Genomic DNA, 22,520 nt, shown 5'->3' with positions numbered 1-22,520 from the left:
AACAGACCCATCGGCCCCTTCCCTAGGATCCCTCCTGTTAACAAGCATCTGCAGTGGGGCTGCTGGTGATGCACTAGAGTTCCATCCTCTGCTCCTCAATGACGCTGCTCCTAGATGACTAAGCTTGTGACAGATAGGTTTTGATCTTCTTTCTAGGTCTATAACTTAATCCTAATTCCCGTATGCAACCATATGGACAATTTTTCCTTCCCTAATAGACAGAGACAGGCCCCACTGCTACCTTCAATTTGATCTCGAGTACTTAATATTGTAGCTGTTCTATTCATATACATATATATGTATATGAATAGAAATATATACATACATTGCCTTTTACATGTTGCTGTCTTCAAAAAAACTGGAAAGAAAAAAAGATGGCAGATGGTATATAAGTTTCCTAGGAGGCAATGGAGGAAAGGCTGTACAAAACAAGAAAGGATAATTAAAAAGGAAGCATTGTGGAATGGAAGTGTGTGTGTGGGGGGGAATGTAGTTTGGCTGGGACAGGTGAGAAAGTAGAGCTATGATTAGAGAAATGAAGAGAAAATGAGTCAAGAAGATCCTGCTCTACTGTGTTATCTGAAACCTAGAGGAAGTATCTGGAGAAACTAGGCCATCCTTCACTTTGCAATAGTAAGCCTCTTTTGCTCCAAGAAGTACAGGTTGTATTAGAGAATAGGTTATTTCCAGTGCTCACTTCTGCTTGTACAACCAGAGAGAATAACCTAGAACTCCATTAGAGTGAATTCTAGAGGTAGGGAGGACTTCACGAAAGTTATTTATGAAAAAGCTGTTTTCTTCACAGGTCATCAATTTTGTCTTTTTAAAAGGTAATAACACTTGCAAATATTCTGTTCTTGTCACACCATCTTTTACTTATACATCTTATTTTGCAAATGGGTCAACCTTATTTATTTTTAGCTTTTAGAATGTCACCATAATATGGAGAAAATGTCACATCAATAAGTACTATAATTTAGATTCCAGACTCTGAACTTCATACAAACAGTTTTGTGGATAATAAATGATCTGGCTGTTGCTCAGCTCTACTTTATTTGTGGTCCAATTGGCCTGAATGTCAGTCAGGAATGCTCGGCTACAAGCGTTCATATCACAATGCCAGTCTGAGACCTGAAGTTGTTTTGGACAATATGGTAGAATCAACAACCCACTCCTCTCCTACATCTTTCTCCCAGGATTGAGGATAAAATACCAGATCATTTCTTGCCACTCTCTTGTGGTTACAGGTGGTCAGGTGACTCAGCTTTGGGCAATAAGATGCATGGGAAAGTCTTTTGGGGGGCTTCTTGGAAAAATAATCTTTCCTCAGGAGAAGAAGAGACATACAAAGTCATTGAGAACTCCTTTATTTTGTCTTCTTCTTGCCTCCCTTTGCAGGCAGTGGTGGAAGAATGTCATATTTCGAACTTAAGACGGTAAGCTGAATAGTGAAGGCCAACATGCTAAGGAGGGCAGAATGGAAAGAGCTTAGATTTGTGATGATGTTGTGGACAGCCTTTGTACATTCCTTTAGACTTGTTGGTAGTAATAAATATCCTATGATTTAAACCACTGTTATTTGGATTTTTCTCATGAGTTTTATATTTAGCATGAAACCAACACAGTCCCTGAGAGTGTTATGGAACCAATAGCCCAATCCTCCCCATTTACACATAAGTGCCTGGGGCCAGAAGCAGGAAAGATGGAGAAATGGAGTATAGTGTAGGGCAGAAAAATTTTCCCTTTTTCATTCTAGACTCTTTGGCTTGTCTAATGATTAAATTGATATAAGTAAGATTAACAGGAGGAAAACAAACAAAATTTAATGGATAGGGGAGAGATATGAAGACTCAAAAGACAGTTTTTTAAAAATATAACATCCTGAGCTAAGGAAAAGGGTAGAGGTTTTGGTATACAAAGGGGAGAATGTTATTCACAGGAAGGCAAAGAAGATGCCTGGGAAACAAAGGTGACAACTTTTGCAGACAACTTCTTACGCAGATAAATTTCTTAGTGAAAACGATGTCTCTAGTACTAGCTTTCTTCCTGGTACAGGTCCCCTTTCCTATATCAATCTAAGCAGTTGAATAAAGAACTTTTTGTGAATCTCCTGGGTTGTAAATGGCCTTAGCTCAAAGTAATCTTTATGCCAAAGAGACATATTTTGGGGTAGCAAAATCTGCTCTCATCCAGTAGCATGGTCTGATATTCAGCGTGGGTTCAGAAAGGAGATCTGACCACCTTGCAATGAGAGGTGGCAAGCAGAACTGTAAGGGGCTTTGTTTTTGAGGGGTTTTGTGAGACTTGGGATTTAAGCATCTCTGGGGTTTTGCAGGTTTGGGAGCACCGAAAAGCAGCACCTTGGACAGTAGCTTTGAGACCTCAGATACCACCAAAGCAGGCAGAGCAGATCACAGCCAGATTTGCTCCTCAGTACACACGTACCACTTTCTGAGGACTCCCAGAAGTAACAGGAAGAGGCTTGGAAGAGGAGCCTGAGATCCTGTGCTAGCATATGGTCGCTAACAATCCAGTGACAGGTAACTGGTACCACAATGAGCTCATTTGTTCCCAAAGACAAGGAGGCCTGTGACATTTGTGGTACATAGAACACACACGAAAATACTTTTCTATTTATTTAAGTGAATTCCTGACAACACACAATTCAATCTATTCTGCAGATACAGCATGCTAATAGCAATGTCTCCTAAAACAACAGCTGAACATACTTCATTGTAGATTGTGGAGTTTATGCAAGCCTCAGTTTTGTGTTGAGCTCACAAGGTGTTTCGGATGTGCTCCTCATCTTTGCTCGTGTGAGGCCACTGGTTAGTGGTTTCCTTTCTTCTCCTCACCACAGTGAAGTCTGACACAATATTATATATAAAATAGATCAAAGCAGAGCAGATCTGAAAAAGGGCAGGATTGAGCCCAGAACCTTACACCTGTTGGCCCAAAAGTGAGTTTGCTTTGAATTTGAGGGGATTTTGAGGAAAATTCTCTCTGTATTTATTTTACTTTTGTTTCTGTTCATAAGATTTTAGCTACTCAGATGACACTGGATTCCTTTTGCTATTCATCTCTTAGGTTGGGTCATGGTTCACTCTAAAATGTCAGAAATAGAGTGTTTTCCCAATCCCCCCCGACTCTGAGTAGAATAAGGATTTCCAAAGCAAAGTTGTGCTGGTGAGATGGAGATGGAAATCTGCATCTTTTGCTTCTTACTGGGCAATGACTTTAGAGTAATAAAATTTCCAGATACACATGTGGGAGTCTAAAGTGGCCTGTCTAACATTTCAGCTCTTTGTGGACTGATCTCACCATCCCTTTGAGATTGAGAATGTCTTAGAAGAAAGGACCCTTTCTTACTCATCTTTGTATTCCTTGCCTTTCTTAGCACAGAGCAGGTGTTCTGAAAAGTTTTGCTAAATTGTATTGGAAAAAGAGAACAGAGGGAATTCTAGAATTGAATTATAACCTAACACATCCCCTTCTATGAGTGTAGGAAACAAATCTTTACTATTAGGATTAAGATTTTTTTTTTTTTTTTTGCTTGGGCATATCTTCAGAATCAAATCCAAACTTCTCAATTGTTTCTGTAAGACTGCAAATTGTTTTCTCCTCAGGGAAAAAAAAAAACTTCTTAAAGCTTCTGTCTGTACAAAAAATTGTGCTGGGCATTTTCACACATGTTGCTACAATTTTTAATAATTCATTTATTGATACTTTAAAAAATATTTTAACACTAACTACATCCTTCCCCAGAGTGCCCCTCAGGTCATTATTTTATCCTCTTGTTTACAGACAAAAAAGCTGAAACTCTGAGAAGGGAAGAGACCCAAGGGTACATAGCAGAGAAGAAGTGAGGTTGTTTTCTGACTCCAGGTACCATGGCTTCCTTCCACTCCCCAGTTTCATCTTCTTTTCTCCCTAGGCTTTATGACCCTCTTCAACCTAAGCATTCTTATCTCTTTAGTTATTAATCACTTTCCTCTTTCCAATCTCAAAAAGAACTCTCTCCATAGTTTCCTTTTTTTTTTCTAAGTGAGATTTGTGCTGGACATTCATGGGTGGGGGTGTCGGGGATGGAGAGGCTGTAAAGGGTTGAGGAGATTTACTTATCTACAACTTGCAGAAATTCTGAATTGTGGGGGGAATGTTTTGTAGAGAAACTACCTGTTTTGTGAAGTCTATGATTAATTGACTTTAAGTACTATTTTCTCCCTGCCTGCCTTTTTCCAAATTTGTTTCTAATAAACAAACATGACCAGATAGGTTATTTGGAATCTGTATTTACCATTGAACTATTCTGAACAGTGGTGTTTGAGTGCCAAGGTGTTGTGCATGGGTGCCAAAGGTCCAGTTCTTTAGAATTTCTATCATGTATCAGCTTTATTCCTTTGGTGTTCAGAGTGTAGTTCCTGAACTGCCAGCATCACAATCTCCTTGGAACTTGCCAGAAAACAGATTAACAGGTCTTACAACAAGCCTATTGAGTCAGAGGATCTGGTTCAATATTAAATTAAAGTTTAATGTAGTTAAGCTAGAGTAATTTTTGCAGTAATCTTGGTTTGTTTTCTTGGAATTTTACCTTTGCTTTGCTTAAAATATATGCATACTCACACTTGAAATTAATTCTTGATTATATTGGTGAAATTATTCTAATGTTTATATTATTCCACAGTGATTTTTCTAGTTGCCTTTGGGAATGCCATTCAATTAGCTAAATCTGTTTCTTCTAGTTCTATTAAAAACCTTTGATATGTTTATTTGAAGGCAAGAACCATGTTTTATTTACCTTTGTTCCCACACAGTTTCTTGTATGTAAATGCTCAGTAAGTTGAAAGCTGAATGACTTTTCTTTTTGAAAGCTGAATGAATTTTGAATAATGATTGAATGGATAAATACATAGAAGAGGCATCTAGATGGTACATCCTTTGGACTGGGACAGTGTCTTAGTCATCCTTGAATTGCCAAGGCTCACAGAAAGCCTATTAATAAAGAAATCCCTATTGGTTAAGTTGTAGCTGTTTGAGGAGAAGATGTCTATTTATTCCTGGCATAAGACCCCAGAGAATAGAAACAGGAGACGTGGAAATAAAAAAATGAATGGTTACATACAGAGTTAGCCACCTTCACAATTGTTACCTCAGCTAATCATCACAACATTGTGAACTGGTGTTATTTTACAGAGATAGAAACTGAGTTCTGAGATGTAAGCACCCCACCCATGTATACACAGCTAGTGTCAGAGCCGGATAATTCTTGGCAATAATTTCCCGTGTAACTGTGCGCACAGTCCTGTTTCTGCAGAGATTCCAAGGTGGGGAAGGCATGCTCCATTATGATAAAACACAAAAATACGCGACTCTGACTTCGCCTTCCCCATTAGACGCACTGCAGTTCTGGAGAAAAGAGCTCTTCTTGTGCATTTTCGATGTAAACCAAGCAGGAACAATGGAATGAAAAGCTACTCCCAACGAGGTCTTTTTTTCCGCCAGCGGAACTCAGGCGCTGGGACCTTCAGCCGCCGGGGGGACCAGAGAGGAACGGACTCACCGCCAGGCAGTTGCCTGGTAACGCCCGCTGGAGGAGTCCCAGCGTAAGAAGGTCCCGGAGAAGTGTCACTGGCCCCGAGTGAGACCCCGTAGCCCGTTCTCCCCGCGCCAGCTGTCCCCGCGGCTTGGCGAGCTAGGGCAGCGGAAATGTTGCAGGAGGAGTCGGATTTGTCTCTCATTATTGCCCAGATAGTCCAAAAGCTCAAGGGCTCCAATTTATACGCTCAGTTGGAACGGCAGGCCTGGGTGAGTGAGGCCGAGCGGGAAGGGACGGAGACGGGCGGGGCCGCGGGGATGCCTGCACTCCGCCTGCAACCCGCTAACCTAGGCGGGAGCCGGCTCCTAGTCTGCACGGCTCCGCTCCTGGGCACGGAAAAGCTTCCCTTGCGGGTGCAGGCTGCACTTGCTCAGCCTCGCGCGTGGGGTAGTCGATTTTTAAAGAAGGGTGGGGCGCACCCCGCCTTTCTTTAGGCCAGAGAATGCTGAGGCTGTTCATTGAGACCATAGTCCTTTCCAGGGTCTAATTTTTTAAGCTTCTGGAATCAGTAGAGACGGATGGGGCCACGCCTTCCTGCACATTTTTCGTCTGGAGGGCGTTTGGCCCTCAGGTGCTTTTTTTTGCTCACCGTTAGTCCGTCACCTTCTTGCCCTCTGTCCTCCCTGCAGTGATTTCTTCCTCTTTCTCCGCATCCAGCGTTCACGGAGTATTTTCCCAAGGTGCTAGGTTTCTTGGGATGCAGAGGTTGGTCTTTGCCTTTTTGTGTGAATGTCATGTCAACGGGATCGTACCGTATGTGAATTTTCGTGTCTGGCTTCTGTCACTTAGCATAATGTTTTTGAGATTTAATCGTATTGTTGGTATTTCGCTAGTTCTTTTCCTTTTTACTGCTGCGTAATATTTCATGTTTGGATGTACTATGATTTGTTTATCCATTCATTGGTTGCTGGGTATTTTCCGTTACAGCTATGGGTTGTTTCCAGTTACAGAGATTATGAATAAAACTGACATATACATGTTGATACAGGTTCTTTGCTTGAATATTTGTTTTCTTTTGGATAAATATCTAGGTGGGAATTGCTGAGTTATATGGTAAGTGTATGTTTAATTGTATGAGAATCTGCCAAACTTTTCCAAAGTGGCTGTATTATTTTGCCTTTCTCCCAGCAATTATGAGAGTTTCAGTTGCTCTGCATCCTAGTTAGTGCTTGGTATCAGTTTTTATTTATTAATTACATACCTCTGGTAGGACTATGATATCCCATCGTGGCTTTGATTACATTTCCTGTATGAGTAATGATACTGAGCATCTTACCATAGGTTAATATCTTCTTTGGTCAAGTAGTTTGTGCAAATCTTTTGCCCATTAAAAAAATGGTGTTCTCTTATTGTTTGATTGTAAGGATACTTTATATATGACACAAGTCTTTTATCAGACATGCATCTTGCAGATATTTTCTGCCAATCTATGGCATATCTTTCCCTTTCCTTAACTAGATCTTTCAAAGAGCAATTTTTTTTTATTTTGATGACCATTTTTTAATCTGTTTCTTCATTTATGATTTGTGTTTTTTTGTGCCCTACCTACAAATCTTTGCCTGACCCAAAGTCTCAAAAACTTTCTCCTATGTTTCATTCTAGAATTTTTATAGTTTCAGATTTTACGTTTAGGTTTGTGATCCATTTCGAGTTAATTTTTTGATGTAGATAGATTGATGTGCAGTACCACACCTGTTTCCAGTACCTCTATGTTGAGACACCTATCCTTTCTCCACTAATTTCATTGGTCGTTTGTTGAAAATTGATTTAGAACACACACACACATACACACCCCTATTTCTGGCTCTTTGCTCTGCTCCACTGATCTATTTGTTTTGACTTTTGTAACTTTATAGAAAGTCTTGAAATCAGATAATTAGTTTTCCAACTTTGTTCCTTTTTTCAAAATTGTTTTGACTATTCTACATCCTTTGCTTTTCCATATTAAAGTTTAGAGTCATCTTGTAAATTACTACACAAAGTTTGCTGGGATTTAGATTGGGATTATGTTGAATATGTGGATCAATTTTGGGAAAATTGACATGCAAACAGTGTTGAATTTTCTGCCTATAAACATATTTTATCTCTTTATTTCTATTTTTTTTCTTGTCAGTGTTTTATAGTTCAGCATACAAATCTTGCAAATATTTTTAGATTTTTCCCTAAATATTTTTTGATGCTATTATAAATGCTGATTTTTTCTCATTTCATTTTCCAATTGTTTGTTGCTAGTATGCAGAAATATGATTGATATTTGTATATTTACCTTGTATCCTGTGCCTCACTAAACTTACTTATTAGTTATAGTACCACTTTTTGTAGATTGCATAGGATTTTCTAAGAACATATGTCATATGTGAATAAAGATAGTTTTATTTCTTCCTTCCAATCTGTATGCCTTTTCTTTCTTTCCTTTCCCTTTCTCTCATCTCCTTCCTTCCTTCCTTCCTTTCTTTTTTTTTTTCTTTTCTTTTTTTTTTCTTTCTTTTCTTTTTTCCTTTCTTTGCCTGGTCACACTGCCTAGTGTCTCTACTGCAGTGGTGTTTGGATGTGTTCTATAAGGTTGAGGAGCTCCCTTTTATTCCTTGTTTTTTGAGGGTTTTATTATGAATGGATGTTGGATTTTGTTAGATACTTTTCTTGTATCTGTAGAGATGCTCATGTGATTTTTCTTTTTTAATATGTTGATATGGCAAATAATATTGATTGGTTTTGAATGTTGAACCAATTTTGCATTCCTGTGATAAATTCCACTGGTTTTGATGCATCATCCTTTATATATATATTTCTTGATTTGATCTGCTAGTAAAAATACTAGCATAATTGAAATTTATGTGAATATTTTCATGAAAAATATTAGTTTGTAGCTTTAACAACTTCATCTAATTTTGTTATCAGGTAATGCTGATCTCATAAGTTGAGTTGGGAAGTGTTCCCTCCTTTCTATTTTGTGGAAGAATTTGTATAGAATTAATATTATTTCCTTCTTAAATACTTGGTAGACTTCCTAGTAAGGTCACTGGGGCCTGGAGTTTTCTTGGTTGTAAACTTTTTTATAAAAAGTTTAAGTAAAAAAATACATGCAGGGCTATTCAGTTTGTTTATCTTGTTGAATGGTCTGCGTGCATTTGAAAAGAATGAACATTCCGCTCTTGGTATTCTACAAATGTCAGTTAAAGTAGTCAAGTAGAGGGGCAATTTTGTTTGAGTGTGGAGGCTGACTGAGTATGGAAGCTTCAGGCAGTATAGTTGGGGATCAAGCTAGGCTTGAGTTTTGTTAATACAGTCATTAGCTTCAGTGTACCATAGGCTTCAAAGTTGGTGGGCTGCTGTAACTTTGTGCTTAGAAAGGGCCCTGGAAGACTGGAAGGTTTTTCTCAGTGTTTTTTCTACATCCTGTGCTTTCGTCTGCCTCTGTTTGCCTCTGCCACAGAGAGAAGTCTTTCTTCCTGCTCTTAATCTTTTCCTCAGCAGTAGAATGCTGTTTGTTTATCGGTCCTAAGCTCATGGTAGGTACAGGCATTCTCTATTCTACTGGTCCTGTCTTAGTCCATGTGCCTTGGGAGTGGGTCTTTCTCAGCGTTCCTTTCTCTTCTCCCCTTGGCACCCAACTCTGCCTTGTATTTGTTGCTGATGTTGGGTGAAAGAGAGATTCCTGATCCTCACTAGTGCTGGCTTACCTTGTCTTTGTAGGATCTGGTGTAGATCCTACCAGTGTAGGATCCTGGGCCTAGGAAAGTTTTTCTTAAATTCCCATGAGGAAGATCATTTTTTAATCCATCTCACCCCCAGAAGCAATTAATTATTGCGTTGTCTTCAGAGTGGGAAGTTTTCTGAGCCCACTCTCAGAAGTTTAAGGCCTTTTCCTTAAATCAGTGGAAAGTTAGGCAAGGTAGCATGGTTTTATGCCTGTCCTAGAGTGGCAGTTTATCTCTTCTTGTGCACCTGTGCCACAAAAGAGGGCTCTCTGCAGTTCCTGGTTTTGCCCCCATTCTTTTGGATGAGCACCAGCTAGAGACCCATGGAAAAGAGAATGAATGTGAGTATAATTCCCCATGTGTTTTTTTTTTTTTAAGATTTATTTTATTTATTTGACGAGAGAGAGAGAGCACACAAGTAGGCAGAGAGGCAGATAGAGGGGGAGAGGGAAGCAGGCTCCCTGCTGAGCAGAGAGCCTGATGTGGGGCTCGATCCCAGGACCCTGAGATCATGATCTTTCCCAGGACACTGAGATCATGACCTGAGCCAAACATGCCCGCCACCCCCATGTGTTTTGAACTTTTAGTTATTTTAAGTTGAAATGTTAGCCCACATACATACTACAGTTAAAATTTTAACTGATTTCGTCTTTTTTGCTTTTTTCCTCCTCTTCTTTGCCAAAGGTGAGATAGTTTGGAGTCCCTTCTGTCCTTGGAGAGCCTTGTTATTTTTTTGAAATTTAATTCACTTGATTGTCTACAACTTCAGTTTTCTGATGGGTTCAAGAACAAAATAAGATTTGGTAGATTATACCTTTTTTTTTTTTCTTCTCATTGTTAGGGTGGGAGAGACATTCTTGTACTGGCTTTCTACATCCTATATATTAGTAGAACTCCAATAACAAGTGCTAAAGGATTGCATCTATGTCCATGAGAAAAATTGGTCTGTAATTTTTATTTCTTATAATATCTTTGAAAAGCTTTATTATCAAGGTTATGCTGGCCTGATAAAATGAGTAGAGAAATGGTCTCTCCTTTTTTATTTTCTGTTCGCTGAAAGAGTGTTATGAGATTGTGTTATTTATTTCTTAGATTTTTGGAAGAATTCTCCAATAAACTGTGTGTCTTAGATTTTCTTTTCGGAAGATTTTTTTTTCTCTTTTATTAGCAGACTTCATTTTTTAAGAATGGTTTTAGGTTTACAGCAAAATTGAGCAAAAGGTACAGAGTTCCAATATATTTCCTTTTCTCTTGTATACAATTTTCCTATTATTAACATCTTGCAGTAATGTGGTACTTTCTAATAATTGGTGAATCAATCGATACATAATTATTAAATAATATCCATAGTTTACATCAGGAATCACTTTTTGTGTTGTACTGTTCTAGTGGTTTTTACAAATGTGTAATGTCATATATTTGCTATTTCAGTATCTTACAGAATAGTTTTACTGCCCTAAAAATCCTCTGTGCCTCATCTACTCATCCCTCCCTATATTCCTCCCAAGCCTCTGGCAACCACTGACTTTTCTGTCTCCGTAGTTTCACCTTGAAGAATGTCATATAGTTGGGCTCATGCAGTATGTGGCAGTTTAAAACTGGCTTCTTTCACTTAGTGATATGCATTGTGTTCCTCGATGTCTCTTTGTGATTTGATAGCTTTTTTTTTGGAATAATATTCTATTGTGTGGATGTATCACAGGTCATTTTTACATTCACCTATTGAAGAACATCTTGGTTGCTTCCAAGTTTTGGCAGTTACGAATAAAAAGGCTAAAACATTCCTGTGTAAATGTTTGTGTTAAAATAAAATACCAAGGAGCATGACTGCTTGTATGGTAAGACAGATTAACTTTGTTAGAAGCTGACGACTTATCTTCCAATGTGGCTATACCATATTCCATTTCCTTTACCGGTGAATGAGTTTCTGTTGCCCCACGTCCTCATCAACAGTTGGTGTTATCAGTGCATTAGATTTTAGCCATTTTAACAGATGTTTTGTGATATTCTCACTGTTGTTTTAATTTGAAATTCTTTTTTTTTAAAGCTTTTATTTATTTATTTGTCAGAGAGAGAGCATACACAAGCAGGTGGAGCCCAGGCAGAGGGAGAAGCAGACTCCCTGCTGAGCAGGAAGCCAGATGTGGGACTCGATCCCAGAACCTTGGAATCATGACCTGAGCTGAAGGCAGGTGTTTAACCAATTGAGCCACACAGGCGTCCCTAATTTACAATTCTTTAATGACATATGATACTGAGCATCATTTCAGGTGTTTATTCGCCATCTATATATCTTCTTTGGTGGGTGTCTGTTTGGATCTTTTGCCCATTTTTAGATTGTATGTTCTTATTGTTTTAAGAGTTTGTCGTAAAATTTGGGTACACATTTTTTATTTTTGTTTTGTTTTGTTTTGTTTTTTCAATCAGCTGTGTTTTGTACAAATATTTTATCCCAATCTGTGGCTAGTCTTTTTATTCTCTTAACAATATCTTTTGCAAAGAAGTTTTTAAAGTTTAGTGGAGTCCATCTTATCATTGTTTTTCTTTTATGGATTGTGCTTCTGGTGTTGTGTCTAAACATTAATTGCTAATCCCAAAGTCACTTAGGCTTTCTCTTATGTTATCTTTTTGTAGAAGTCTTGTAGTTCTGGGCTTTAAATTTAGATCCTTGATCCATTCTGACTTAATTTTTGTGAAGGGTATGAGGTGTGTATCTAGATTTTGTTTGTTTGTTTGTTTTGCATGTGGATGTCAAGTTGTTTGAATACGATTTGTTGACTTGTTGAATAGGCTATCTTTGCTCCATGGAGTTGTCTTTGCTCCTTTGTCAAAGATCAGTTGACTGTATTTGTGTTGGTATTTCTGGGTCTCTATTCTATTCCATTGATCTGTTTGTCCATTCTTTCACCATTACCATACTGTGATTTCAGTAGCTTTATAATAGGTTGAAGTTGGGTGGTATCAATCCTCCAACTTTGTTCTTATTCTTTAATATTGTGTTGGGAAGATTTTTAATAACATTAAATTTAATAGATATAGGAATATTAAGATTTTCTATTTCTTTTATTGTGACTTTTAATAAGTTGTGTTTTTCAAGGAATTTGTTTATTCCACTTAAATGATATAAATCAGTGGCCTAAAGTTGTTTATAATAAACATATTTTTTTAATGTCTGAAAATTTGATTACAGTTTCTGATAATGTTAATTCATATGTGTGCCTGTGTGGTGTGTTTGTTTGGACAGTTTTGCTAAGGGTCTCTCAATTTTACTAATCTCATTAAAAAAGTAGTTTAGGCTTTGATGATTTTGCCTTAATTTTGGATCATATCTTTATTAATTGCTTCCTACATTCCTTAGGATTGATTAACTGTTTTTTGTTTTGTTTTGTTTTTAGTTTCTTCAAATGGAAGTTTACATCAAAGATTTGAAACCTTTCTTCATTTCTAAAATATGCAAAAGAAAAAAAATTAAAATATGCATTTAAGGTTATACTTTCCCCACTAAGCACTATTTTAATGGTATCCCCATAGTTTTAATGAGTCATATTTTCATTCAAAATATTTCCTAATATTTTTTGTGATTTTTAATTTGATGCAAGGGTTATTCTGACTTATTCTGAAGTATATTGCTTAATTTCTATGCAATTCAGATATTCTATTTTTGTTACCAATATACAGCTTAATTTTAGTGTTGTCCGAGAACGTCCTCTGATTGATTAAATATTTTAGAAATTTTAGGGGCTTGCTTTATAACCCAGTGCATAATCAGTTTTGCTGAATGTTTCATGTGTACTTCTAAAGAATGTGTGTACTGTCACTGTTGGGTTAGGTTTCTCTCCATGTGCCTCTGAGGTCCACTTGTTAATTATGCTGTTTAACTTTCTTATAATCTTATTGACTTGTTTTTTTTTTTTTGCTTGTTTTATTAGCAATTATAAGAAATAGGTTAAAATCTCCCACCGTGATTATATATTTGTCTATTTCTTTAATACTCTCAATTTTTTGCTTTCTATATTGTAAGGCTAATTTATTGGTTGTGAAAGATTTACATTGTGTTATCTTCCTGATAGCTTAAACACTTAATCATTATGAAATGTCCTTCTTTATTTCTAGTGAGTTTCTTGCCATAGAGTCTGTTTTGTCTGATATTAGTATAATTACGCCAGCTTTTTTTAGTTAGTGGTTGCATGGTATGACTTTTCCTATACTTTTATTTTCACTCTACTGTTACTGCATGTAAAATGTGTCTCTTGAAAACTTTAGCATCTTATAGCTATTTTTAAAATCCAGTCTCATAGCCATAGTCTTATAATTGTATTATTTAGTCTATTTGTATTTAATGAGTTTGCTGACATTAGTTTTGTATTTATATGTTACTGATTTAGTTTGTATTATTGGTCTTAATATTTTTTTTATTTGATCCATTTGCTTCATATTCTGTTTTCCCTCTTTTGTTTTGATTATTCAGATATTATTCAAATATTTTATTATTTATTTTTCTCTCCATTACTGTGATAGTTACACATTGTTTTACTATTCTTTAAATAGCTACCCTAGAGGTCACAGAATTTATTCTTGATTAATTATAGTCTCATATAAATGATCACTTTACTATTTCCCTGTTAGCTAATGCTAGAACTTAGAACATTTTATTCATTTATGACTTTTTCCCTTCATTATTTTTGCCATGCCTTTTATGTGTAATTTAAATCCCTCAAGAGAGAGATTTTCTATGATGGCAGATGAGTAGGAAATCTTAGTTTCATTTGGTCCCAGGAATTCAGCTAGATACTTATCAGATCATTCTGAATACTATGAACTCAACTGGAGATCTAAGAAAAGAATAGCTGCAGCTCTACAAATAGAAAAGCAACCACTTTATGAAAGAATGATAAGATGGAAAAACTCACCTCAAAAAAGAGAACAAGAGGCAGTAGCGATTGCCAGGAATCTAATCACTATGGATATGAGTAAGATGTCAGAACTAGAGTTCAGAATACTGATTATAAAGATACTAGCTGGGCTTGAAAAAAGCATAGATGACACTAGAGAAACCCTTTCTGGAGAAATAAAAGAACTAAAATCTAATCAAGTCAAAATAAAAAAAGGCTATTAAGGAGATGCAATAAAAAATGGAAGCTGTAACTGCTAGGATAAATGAGGCAGAAGAGAGAATTAGTGATATAGAAGAAAGAGTGATAGAGAACAAAGAAGCTGAGGAAAAAAAAAAAAGAGATTAAACAATTACAGTATCCTGAGGGGAGAATTTGAGAGATAAGTGATACCATAAAGCAAAACAATATTAGAATAATTGGGATTCCAGAAGAGGGAGGAAAGAAGGAGAAGGAGGGGAGAAGGTAAATTAAAGCAAATTATAGCAGAGAGCTTCCCTAATCTGGAGGGGGAAACAGGTGTTCAAGTCACAAGGAGCCACAGAGAATTCCCCCTCAAAATCAATAAATATAGGTCAACACCTTGACATATAGTAGTGAAACTTGCAAATCTTAGAGACAAAGAGAAAATCCTGAAAGTGGCTCAGGACAAGACGTCTGTAACCTGCAAGTGTAGAAACATTAGACTGGCAGCAGACCTATCCACAGAGACCTGGCAGGCCAGAAAGGACTGGCATCGTATATTCAGGGAGCTAAATGCGAAAAACATGCAGCCGAGAATACTTTATCCAGCAGAGCTGTCATTCAAAATAGAAGGAGAGATAAAAAGCTTCCAGGACAAACAGGAACTAAACAAATTTGTGATCACTAAACCCGTCCTGTTAGAAATAGTAAAGGGGATCTTTTAAGTGGGGAGCCCAAAAGTAACATAGATTAGAAAGGAATAGAGACAACATGCAGAAACAATAATGACTTTATAGGTAATACAATGGCACTAAATTCGTATCTTTTAATATTTACTCAATGAAAATGGGCTAATGCCTCAATCAAGACACAGGGTATCAGATTGGATAAAAAGGTAAGACCCATTGATGTGCTGTCTGCAAGGGTCTCAGTTTAGACCCAGAGACACCCCCAGATGGAAAATGGGGTGGGGTGTTTGAAAACCATTTATCATGCTAATGGACATCAAAAGAAAGCTGGGGCAACAATCCTTATTTCAGACAAACCAGACTTTAAATCAAAGACTGTACTTAAATATGAGGAAGGATACTATGTCGTAATTAAAAGGTTTATCCAACAAGAAGATCTAACAAATGTAAATATTTATGCCCCTAACATGGGAGCAGCCAATTATATAAATCAATTAATAACAAAATTAAATAAGCACATTGATATTAATAAAATAGGAGTAGGGAACTTTTAACTCCCCCCTCACTGCAGTGGACAGATCATTTAAACAGAAGACCAACAAGGAAACAAGGGCTTTAAATGACATTGGACCAGATGGACCTCACAGATATATTCAGAGTGTTCCATCCTAAAGCGATAGAATATACATTCTTTGAGGGCACATGGAACATTCTCCAGAAGAGAACACATACTGGGTTACAAATCAGGTCTCAACTGGTACCAAAGATTGGGATTATTCCTTATATATTTTCAGACTACAATGCTTTGAAACTGTAACTCAATCACAAGAGGAAAGTTGGAAAGAGCTCAAATACATAGAGGCTAAAGAGCATCTTACTGAAGAATGAATGGTTCAACCAGGAAATTAAAGGAGAATTTTAAAAACTCATGGAAACAAATGAAAATGAAAACACAACTGTTCAAAACCCTTGGGATGCATAAATGCAGTCTTAAGAGGGAAGTATATAGCAATACAAGCCTTTCTCAAGAAACAAGAAAGGTCTCAAATATACAACCTAACCTTACACCTGAAGGAGCTGGAGAAAGAATAGCAAATAAAGCCTAAACCCAGCAGGAGAAAAGAATTAATAAAGATCAGAGCAGAAATCAATGAAATAGAAACCAAAAGAACAGTAGAACAGATCATTTTTTCCTCTTTTTTCAAAAAAACATATAGCTTGTAATTATTTTAAAGTCCTTGTTAGTTAACACCAATATCTGGATCACATGTAGATCTGTTTCTGTGGTGTTATTTTCTCTTAGCTTTTGTCTATCGGATTTTTACTGTCGGCATGACTAGTAAATTTTTATTTTATGCTAGACATTGTGTGTGAAAAACTGTATAGCTTGTAGATGATATCTTACTTTATTGAGGGTTCCCTCTCCACTGGGAAGATACTCTTGTCCCTGGTTACTGTAATCCAATTAGGGAATGCTCTGGGTTGAGGCTGAGTTTTAGCCTCTTAGGCCAATCTTCATCTAGTTCTTTCCTGGCTCTCCAAAGTTTTCAAATAAGAATTTGATGTATTCTAGGGGTCCTTTCCTCTGTGGGTCCCAAACTCTAATTTTTCTCTTGTCAGACTGCTAAAAAGACTTTTTCACAGGTTTCCTCCTTAGATTTTTAACTTTCTACTTCAAAGAATTCTAATATTCAAAAAAATTCTTGGGGACAAAACCAGCCATGTGCTTAAGACCTCCAACTGTTTGCCAAAGCTGTCCTTAATTCTTTGTCCACTGTTGGTAGCCCTGCTTTATGTTGGGTTTGTATTGATTCTCAGCCTCTTGTCCGTGCTCAATAATGATTCCAGGGAAAACATGGCTATAAACAGCAGTTCATCTATCAGTATTTTTCCATTTCTGTTACTGTAGTTCTTGTTCTCTCAGCAATTCTCTTCTACCTTCAGATAGTTGATTCCCCACGCCTCCCCCCCTTGGCTTTGCTAGTTCTGTTCAGGGGTCCTGATCAGCCACCAGTTCTTTTATTAGCTTGGAAATGTAAGTCCCATTTTGTGAGGACTGAAGAAGATAATATTCCTGGCATGTTGTAAGTGTTTAGTGAATGGGAGCTTGGGTATCCTTCAAAGTCCAAAAAGATTGCTTAAAACCCTTGAGGCTTCTAATGGCCCTTAGAAAAATGGTCAAAATCCTTGATCATACCTACTCTACTATTTCAGCCAAGACCATTTAAGCTCTGTAGGTCTTCTATAATCTCTCAGTTTAGTGGCCCATAGTACCTGGAACTTTCTTTTTGTAATATTTATCATGCCTGTATTTATTTTTTAAATGTCTGCTTTCCCCATTAAAGTATATGTTTCATGGAAGCATGAAGAGTGTAATGTCTTCACTGAGCTGCTGTATTTTACACTTACCAAAATGACTGGCATGAGCCAGGTGCTCAACATGTATTTATTAAATGGAATAAATCCAGATTCTTCTTTAATGTTGATTGTAATGACATATATGGTATATCTACTATGTGCCAGATACTCTACTAGGTGATATAAGATTACAGAAAGCATCCTAACCATTCAAAGTCTTATGTGGGACTCTGCTTTTCTTTGAAAAGATTTTTTTCCTTTAAATATTTCTTTTTTTTTTCAAACTTGAGATCTAATAACTTAATAGCTATTTCTCAATTTATAAAAAAAATCTTAAAAGTTCCAGATAATAAGCAAGAATGACAAAACTTTTTATTTTTAAAGCTTTTTGTATTTCAGAATTACAAGTAAGAGATTAAAGACATGTGTATAATATAACCTTATTTGGAGATTATTGCCCTGAGGAAGTATTTTTGTTGCTTTCTATTTTGAACTCCACTTACATTAATTAAATATGATTATTTATTTGATTATTCAGCAAGTATTTATTGAACATTTAGTATATGTCAGCACAGTTTTACTGCCAGGGGATACAATAGCAAATAAAATAAAGTTCTGCCATCATGGAGAGATGATAGTATTACAGGTAAAACAGGGCCGTAATCCCTTATCTAAAATCTGGGGGCCAGGTATGTTTTTGGAATTCAGATTTTTTTCAAATTTTAGAAGGTTAATTTAGGCATATTCTGTGTTACTTAATACCCTACCATGGTCTTATAGTACCTTGTAATTATACAAATTAATATTTCTGCAATAAAATATATGAATTTTCGCATTAATTGTGATAAATAAGGACTATAAATAGTCTCATGTCAATTCAGGTCAGATCAGATTTTGCTGCCGAATGAGTCAAGTCAGGACCGATTATGCCACCTATTCAGTTATGAAAAAAACGTTGGCTTTTAGAGAATTTCAAGTAAAGGATAATGTGTCTGCAATATAACATCAGCTAATTGCTTTGATATAATAAAAATTAGGGCAAGAAAAGAGAAAGAAAGATACAGCAGGGTAAGGAGATGATTACATGGGAATTCAACTAATATTTGGCTGATTCTTAAGATAACTAAAGTAAAAGACCCATAATATTACAGATTGATACTTTAGAAGTATATAATTACAGATCTTTTAATATTAATACAAACTTGAACCTGAAAAAATGTGTTGACAACTTTGCCTTAGCTTATATCCACTAATGAAGACATTTAATAGAAATAAGCTAACTCTTAAAAGCCAACTCTATAGTCAGTTTTAGTAACATAATTTTAAACAACTGGCTATTTGTTACATGCCTTTATGATTTTAATCATGAGGGCAGTTTCCTGCCACCAGCATTTTTCTGTACTATCTTTATTTTGTCTGTTTGGGTATACTGTGAAAATGCTAGAGCAATATTGGTTCAACTTAATTAGAAAAATAAAATCACACAGAAGATTTCAAAGAGAAATGTAAATGAAATCTAGACTTTTCCCCCACCATTAGCAATTCTTTTTTAAAGATTTTATTTATTTATTTTTCAGAGAGACACAGAGAGAGAAAACAAGCAGGAGGGGAGCAGCAGGCAGAGGGAGAAGCAGGCTCCCTGCTGAGCAAGGAGCCCAATGTGGGGCTCAATCCCAGGACCCTGGGATCATGACCTGAGCCCAAGGCAGGCACTTAAACCACTGAGCCACCCAGGTGCCCCAGCACTCCTTTTTTAATAGTATAATTAAACTGTATTTTAACATATCCTTTTGTAGATTTAAGTTTAATTATCAAGATCTTAGTGGATAACATGGAATTTTGTGTTTCTGGAAAGGGGTGATTTTTTTGATTTCTGAGTTTTCTTGAGGTACTTTGTTATGAAGCCAACTTACTCTTAAAATCGAATTTGCTTGTTCATCCTCTAGACAATAGCTTGATAACCTAATCTAAATTTGATGTTTAGCACAAAGATCAGCATTGTTATTTTGTATCATTCATTATTGTATTTAAAATGGATGTTATGTAAAACCTCAAATGTTATTTGCATTCCATTAAGTGTTTAATAAATCCTGTTGCTTTGATTGTTATTATAATAATAATAGAATTGTGAAAGGAAGGAACCTGAAAGAGGATAAGCTTTGGAGAGAGAAGGAATAATATAATCGATAGGATGTTGTCATAAATCTAGAACCCCAGAGCATCTCAATGCTAATGTCCCTACTAAAAAACTTAAGAAATTATATTTCAAATATTGTTTTTTCATTTATCATTATTAGAAATGTATACGTGTGTAAGGAATTTAGCGATCATAAAAAGAGAAGAAACTGAAATTCATTTATCATTTATTTTAAGGAAATGAAAATTTAATGGATTTAAATAAATTTTAATTAACTATATTTTCTGTAAGACATAGATAGAACATGTATATATTTTTAAAGGTTTTATTTATTTGAGAGAGAGAGAGAGAGAGAGAGCACAAGCAAGGGGCAAGGGCAGAGGGAGAGTGGGAGGGAGAAGCAGGCTTCCGCCTGAGCAGGGAACCCAGAGTGAGGCTTGATCCTGGGACCCTGGGACCATGATCTGAGCCGAAGGCAGATGCTTAACTGACTGAGCCATGCAGGTGCCTTAGAACATATATTGATATTGAAAGGCCTGTGCCATGAGTAGAACTTCCATCTTTTTTTTTTTCTCTCTCTAGGGTAGGATTTGGCATATATATTATTAAGCTTTAGACTGAACTACTGCAGTTGATATAAAATTAATAATTCAGGGACTCTATGTTTGGTGTGATCCAAGGACTGTGTCTTTCTTACCTGTATCTGTCATGGCTTTTATTGTGTTCAATATTGGAAAGTAAGACAATTGTAGGAATGCTCACAATTCTGACTCCATCTTTGTCCCTTCATTTTGTTCATGTTCACTGGATGATCTTTCTTGGAGCTGTGTGTTTCTGGTTCTTTGGAGATTAATATACATAACTTAGAAATGCCCACCAAGGCTAAGATGGGGAGAAGCTTGCTTTGACCTCCCGTGAATCCATTAAAGATAACAGTCTTTCTCCTTTCTGATGCACAGGTGGTACCACAAGATCTAATTCAAGGTTAGCTGTTAATTAGGTGCATGCAAATCCTGTGAATGCATGCAGACCCTTTGATCTCACTATAGTGCCCTTCTGCCCTTCTGCACATTCTGTCACACTATAAAATCTGTGGACAAAGGTCTAGACTTTGTGGAGAAAAGCTGTATGGTGCCTGAATTGTCATCTGCCTGCCACCCCCATCAATAAGTTACCTGGTAAAACTCTATGTAACTTGTGTGGAGTTCCATTTTCTTGTCTCAAAGTTCCTTCTATCTCTCTTTTATTGATTGATTGATTGACTTGATACCAAGTCTTTATTTACATTTTAGTTAATTAACATAGAGTATAATATTGGTTTCAGAAATGAAATTTAGTGATTCATCATTTACCTATAACACCCAGTACTCATCACAGTAAGTGCTGTACTTTATACCCATCACCCATTTGGCCCATCCCCCATCCATCTCCCCTCCAGCAACCCACAATTTGTTCTCTAAAGTTAAAAGTTTCTTATGGTTTGCCTTCCTCTGTCTTTTTTTTTCTCCATCCCCTCTGTTACTCTGTTTTGTTTCTTAAATTCCACATGCGAATGAAATCATATGGTATTTGTCTTTCTTTGACTGACTCATTTCACTTAGCATGGTACACTCTAGCTCTATCTACATCATTGCAGATGTCAAGATTTCATTCTTTTTGATGGCTGAGTAATATTCCATTGTATATATGTACCACATCTTCTTTATCCATGAATGGACATTTGGGCTCTTTCAATAATTTGGCTATTGTTGATAATGCTGCTTTAAATGTCAGGGTGCATGTGTCCCTTTGGATCAGTATGTTTGTATCCTTGGGTAAATACCTAGTAGCGCAATTGCTGGATTGTAGGGTAACCCAATTTTTAACTTTTTGAGAAACCTCCATACTGTTTTCCAGAGCAGTTGTACTATCAAAGTACCTTCTCAATTTGGGGGATACTTTACTGTCTTTCTCCCATCTTCTAACAACAGTATGGAAATGAATTATTTGTATATAGATTTCAAAATAAGAAGCCTTTTTTTCCATAGAATTTATGTACTGGGGACAGGGGGTGGTAGGCAAGATAACTATTAAAATATGGGTTTACTTTGAATAAGTAAGTATATCTTTTTGAATTTTATTTCAGGACTGACTTGCTTAGAGAAGGTCAAATAGGGTTTTTGAATTAGGTAAGGCCAAGCTGAAACAAGAGAGAAAAGATTGATTACTAAATGTGAACTGAAGACAGGCTCAGGCATAAAGTATATTATGAAAGGAGGCTAAGAAGTAAGATGTGGAATTAGAGGGATAAGACAGACAGTGCTGGCAGAAAAGTGGGTCAGCTTTGAGATGTCAGCAAAAGAAAACCAGAGAGGAATCTATCTTCAGGTGAGAGAAACCAGAGCAGGGTTTGAATTATACAACACAGACTGAGTATTAGGCATAGTCAGCTTGTACAGAGCCACAATTTCCAATTTGTAACTAAAACTCATTCCTGGCTACAATGCATATCCACTGGGACTACTTGGATTACAGAAACAGATTTGGTCTACCATTTCATAAAGAACCAAAATACTAGGAAGGAATGAGATACCCAATTCAGCATGTTTTAATTGAGCCTCTCTTATGTGGTGGTGATGGGAAAAATTTGACAACGTTCAAAACAGTGATGTTAATGAGAAGAATGTGGATTGATGCAGGAAAGAGCAGTTATTTGTCACACTTTTTCTTAGCTTTTTTTTTTTTTTAAGTAATCTCTACACCTAATGTGGGGCTCAAATTTATCACCCCAGGTTCATGAGTCACATGCTCTACTGACTGAAATAGCCAGCACCCCAGCTTTTTATGTCCCTCAATAAACTGTAGGTTCCTCAAGAGTGAGGGAGAATCATGTCTTATTTTTCTTTTTATATTTAGCAACTGGCACATAGGAAGTGTTCAATTAATTATTGAAAGAAGAATGTAAATTCAAAGGCATATACTAGGATA

The 22,520-nt window shown here is 36.5% G+C and overlaps 1 protein-coding gene across 5 annotated transcripts in view; it reads left to right on the top strand.

The window, feature by feature from the left end:
* The first annotated feature begins 5,588 nt into the window (after positions 1–5,588).
* TBC1D19 (TBC1 domain family member 19) overlaps positions 5,589–22,520 on the top strand; it is a 155,674-nt gene continuing 138,742 nt past the window's right edge. For 2 of the 5 annotated variants that reach the window (XM_032853731.1, XM_032853740.1), the window contains exon 1: positions 5,589–5,805. In XM_032853731.1, coding sequence (XP_032709622.1) covers positions 5,707–5,805 — 99 coding nt within the window. In that variant the 5' untranslated portion in view covers positions 5,589–5,706. The remainder of the gene's footprint in view (positions 5,806–22,520) is intronic. The other 3 variants (XM_032853725.1, XM_032853720.1, XM_032853747.1) reach the window with 2 other exon arrangements.

The sequence above is a fragment of the Lontra canadensis genome, unplaced genomic scaffold, assembly GCF_010015895.1.
Source record: "Lontra canadensis isolate GAN:19392208 unplaced genomic scaffold, GSC_riverotter_1.0 scaffold1, whole genome shotgun sequence".
NCBI classification, from domain to species: Eukaryota; Metazoa; Chordata; class Mammalia; order Carnivora; family Mustelidae; genus Lontra; species Lontra canadensis.
The sequence above is the reverse complement of the archived record's forward strand: the minus strand, read 5'-3'. Positions and strand labels throughout refer to the sequence as shown.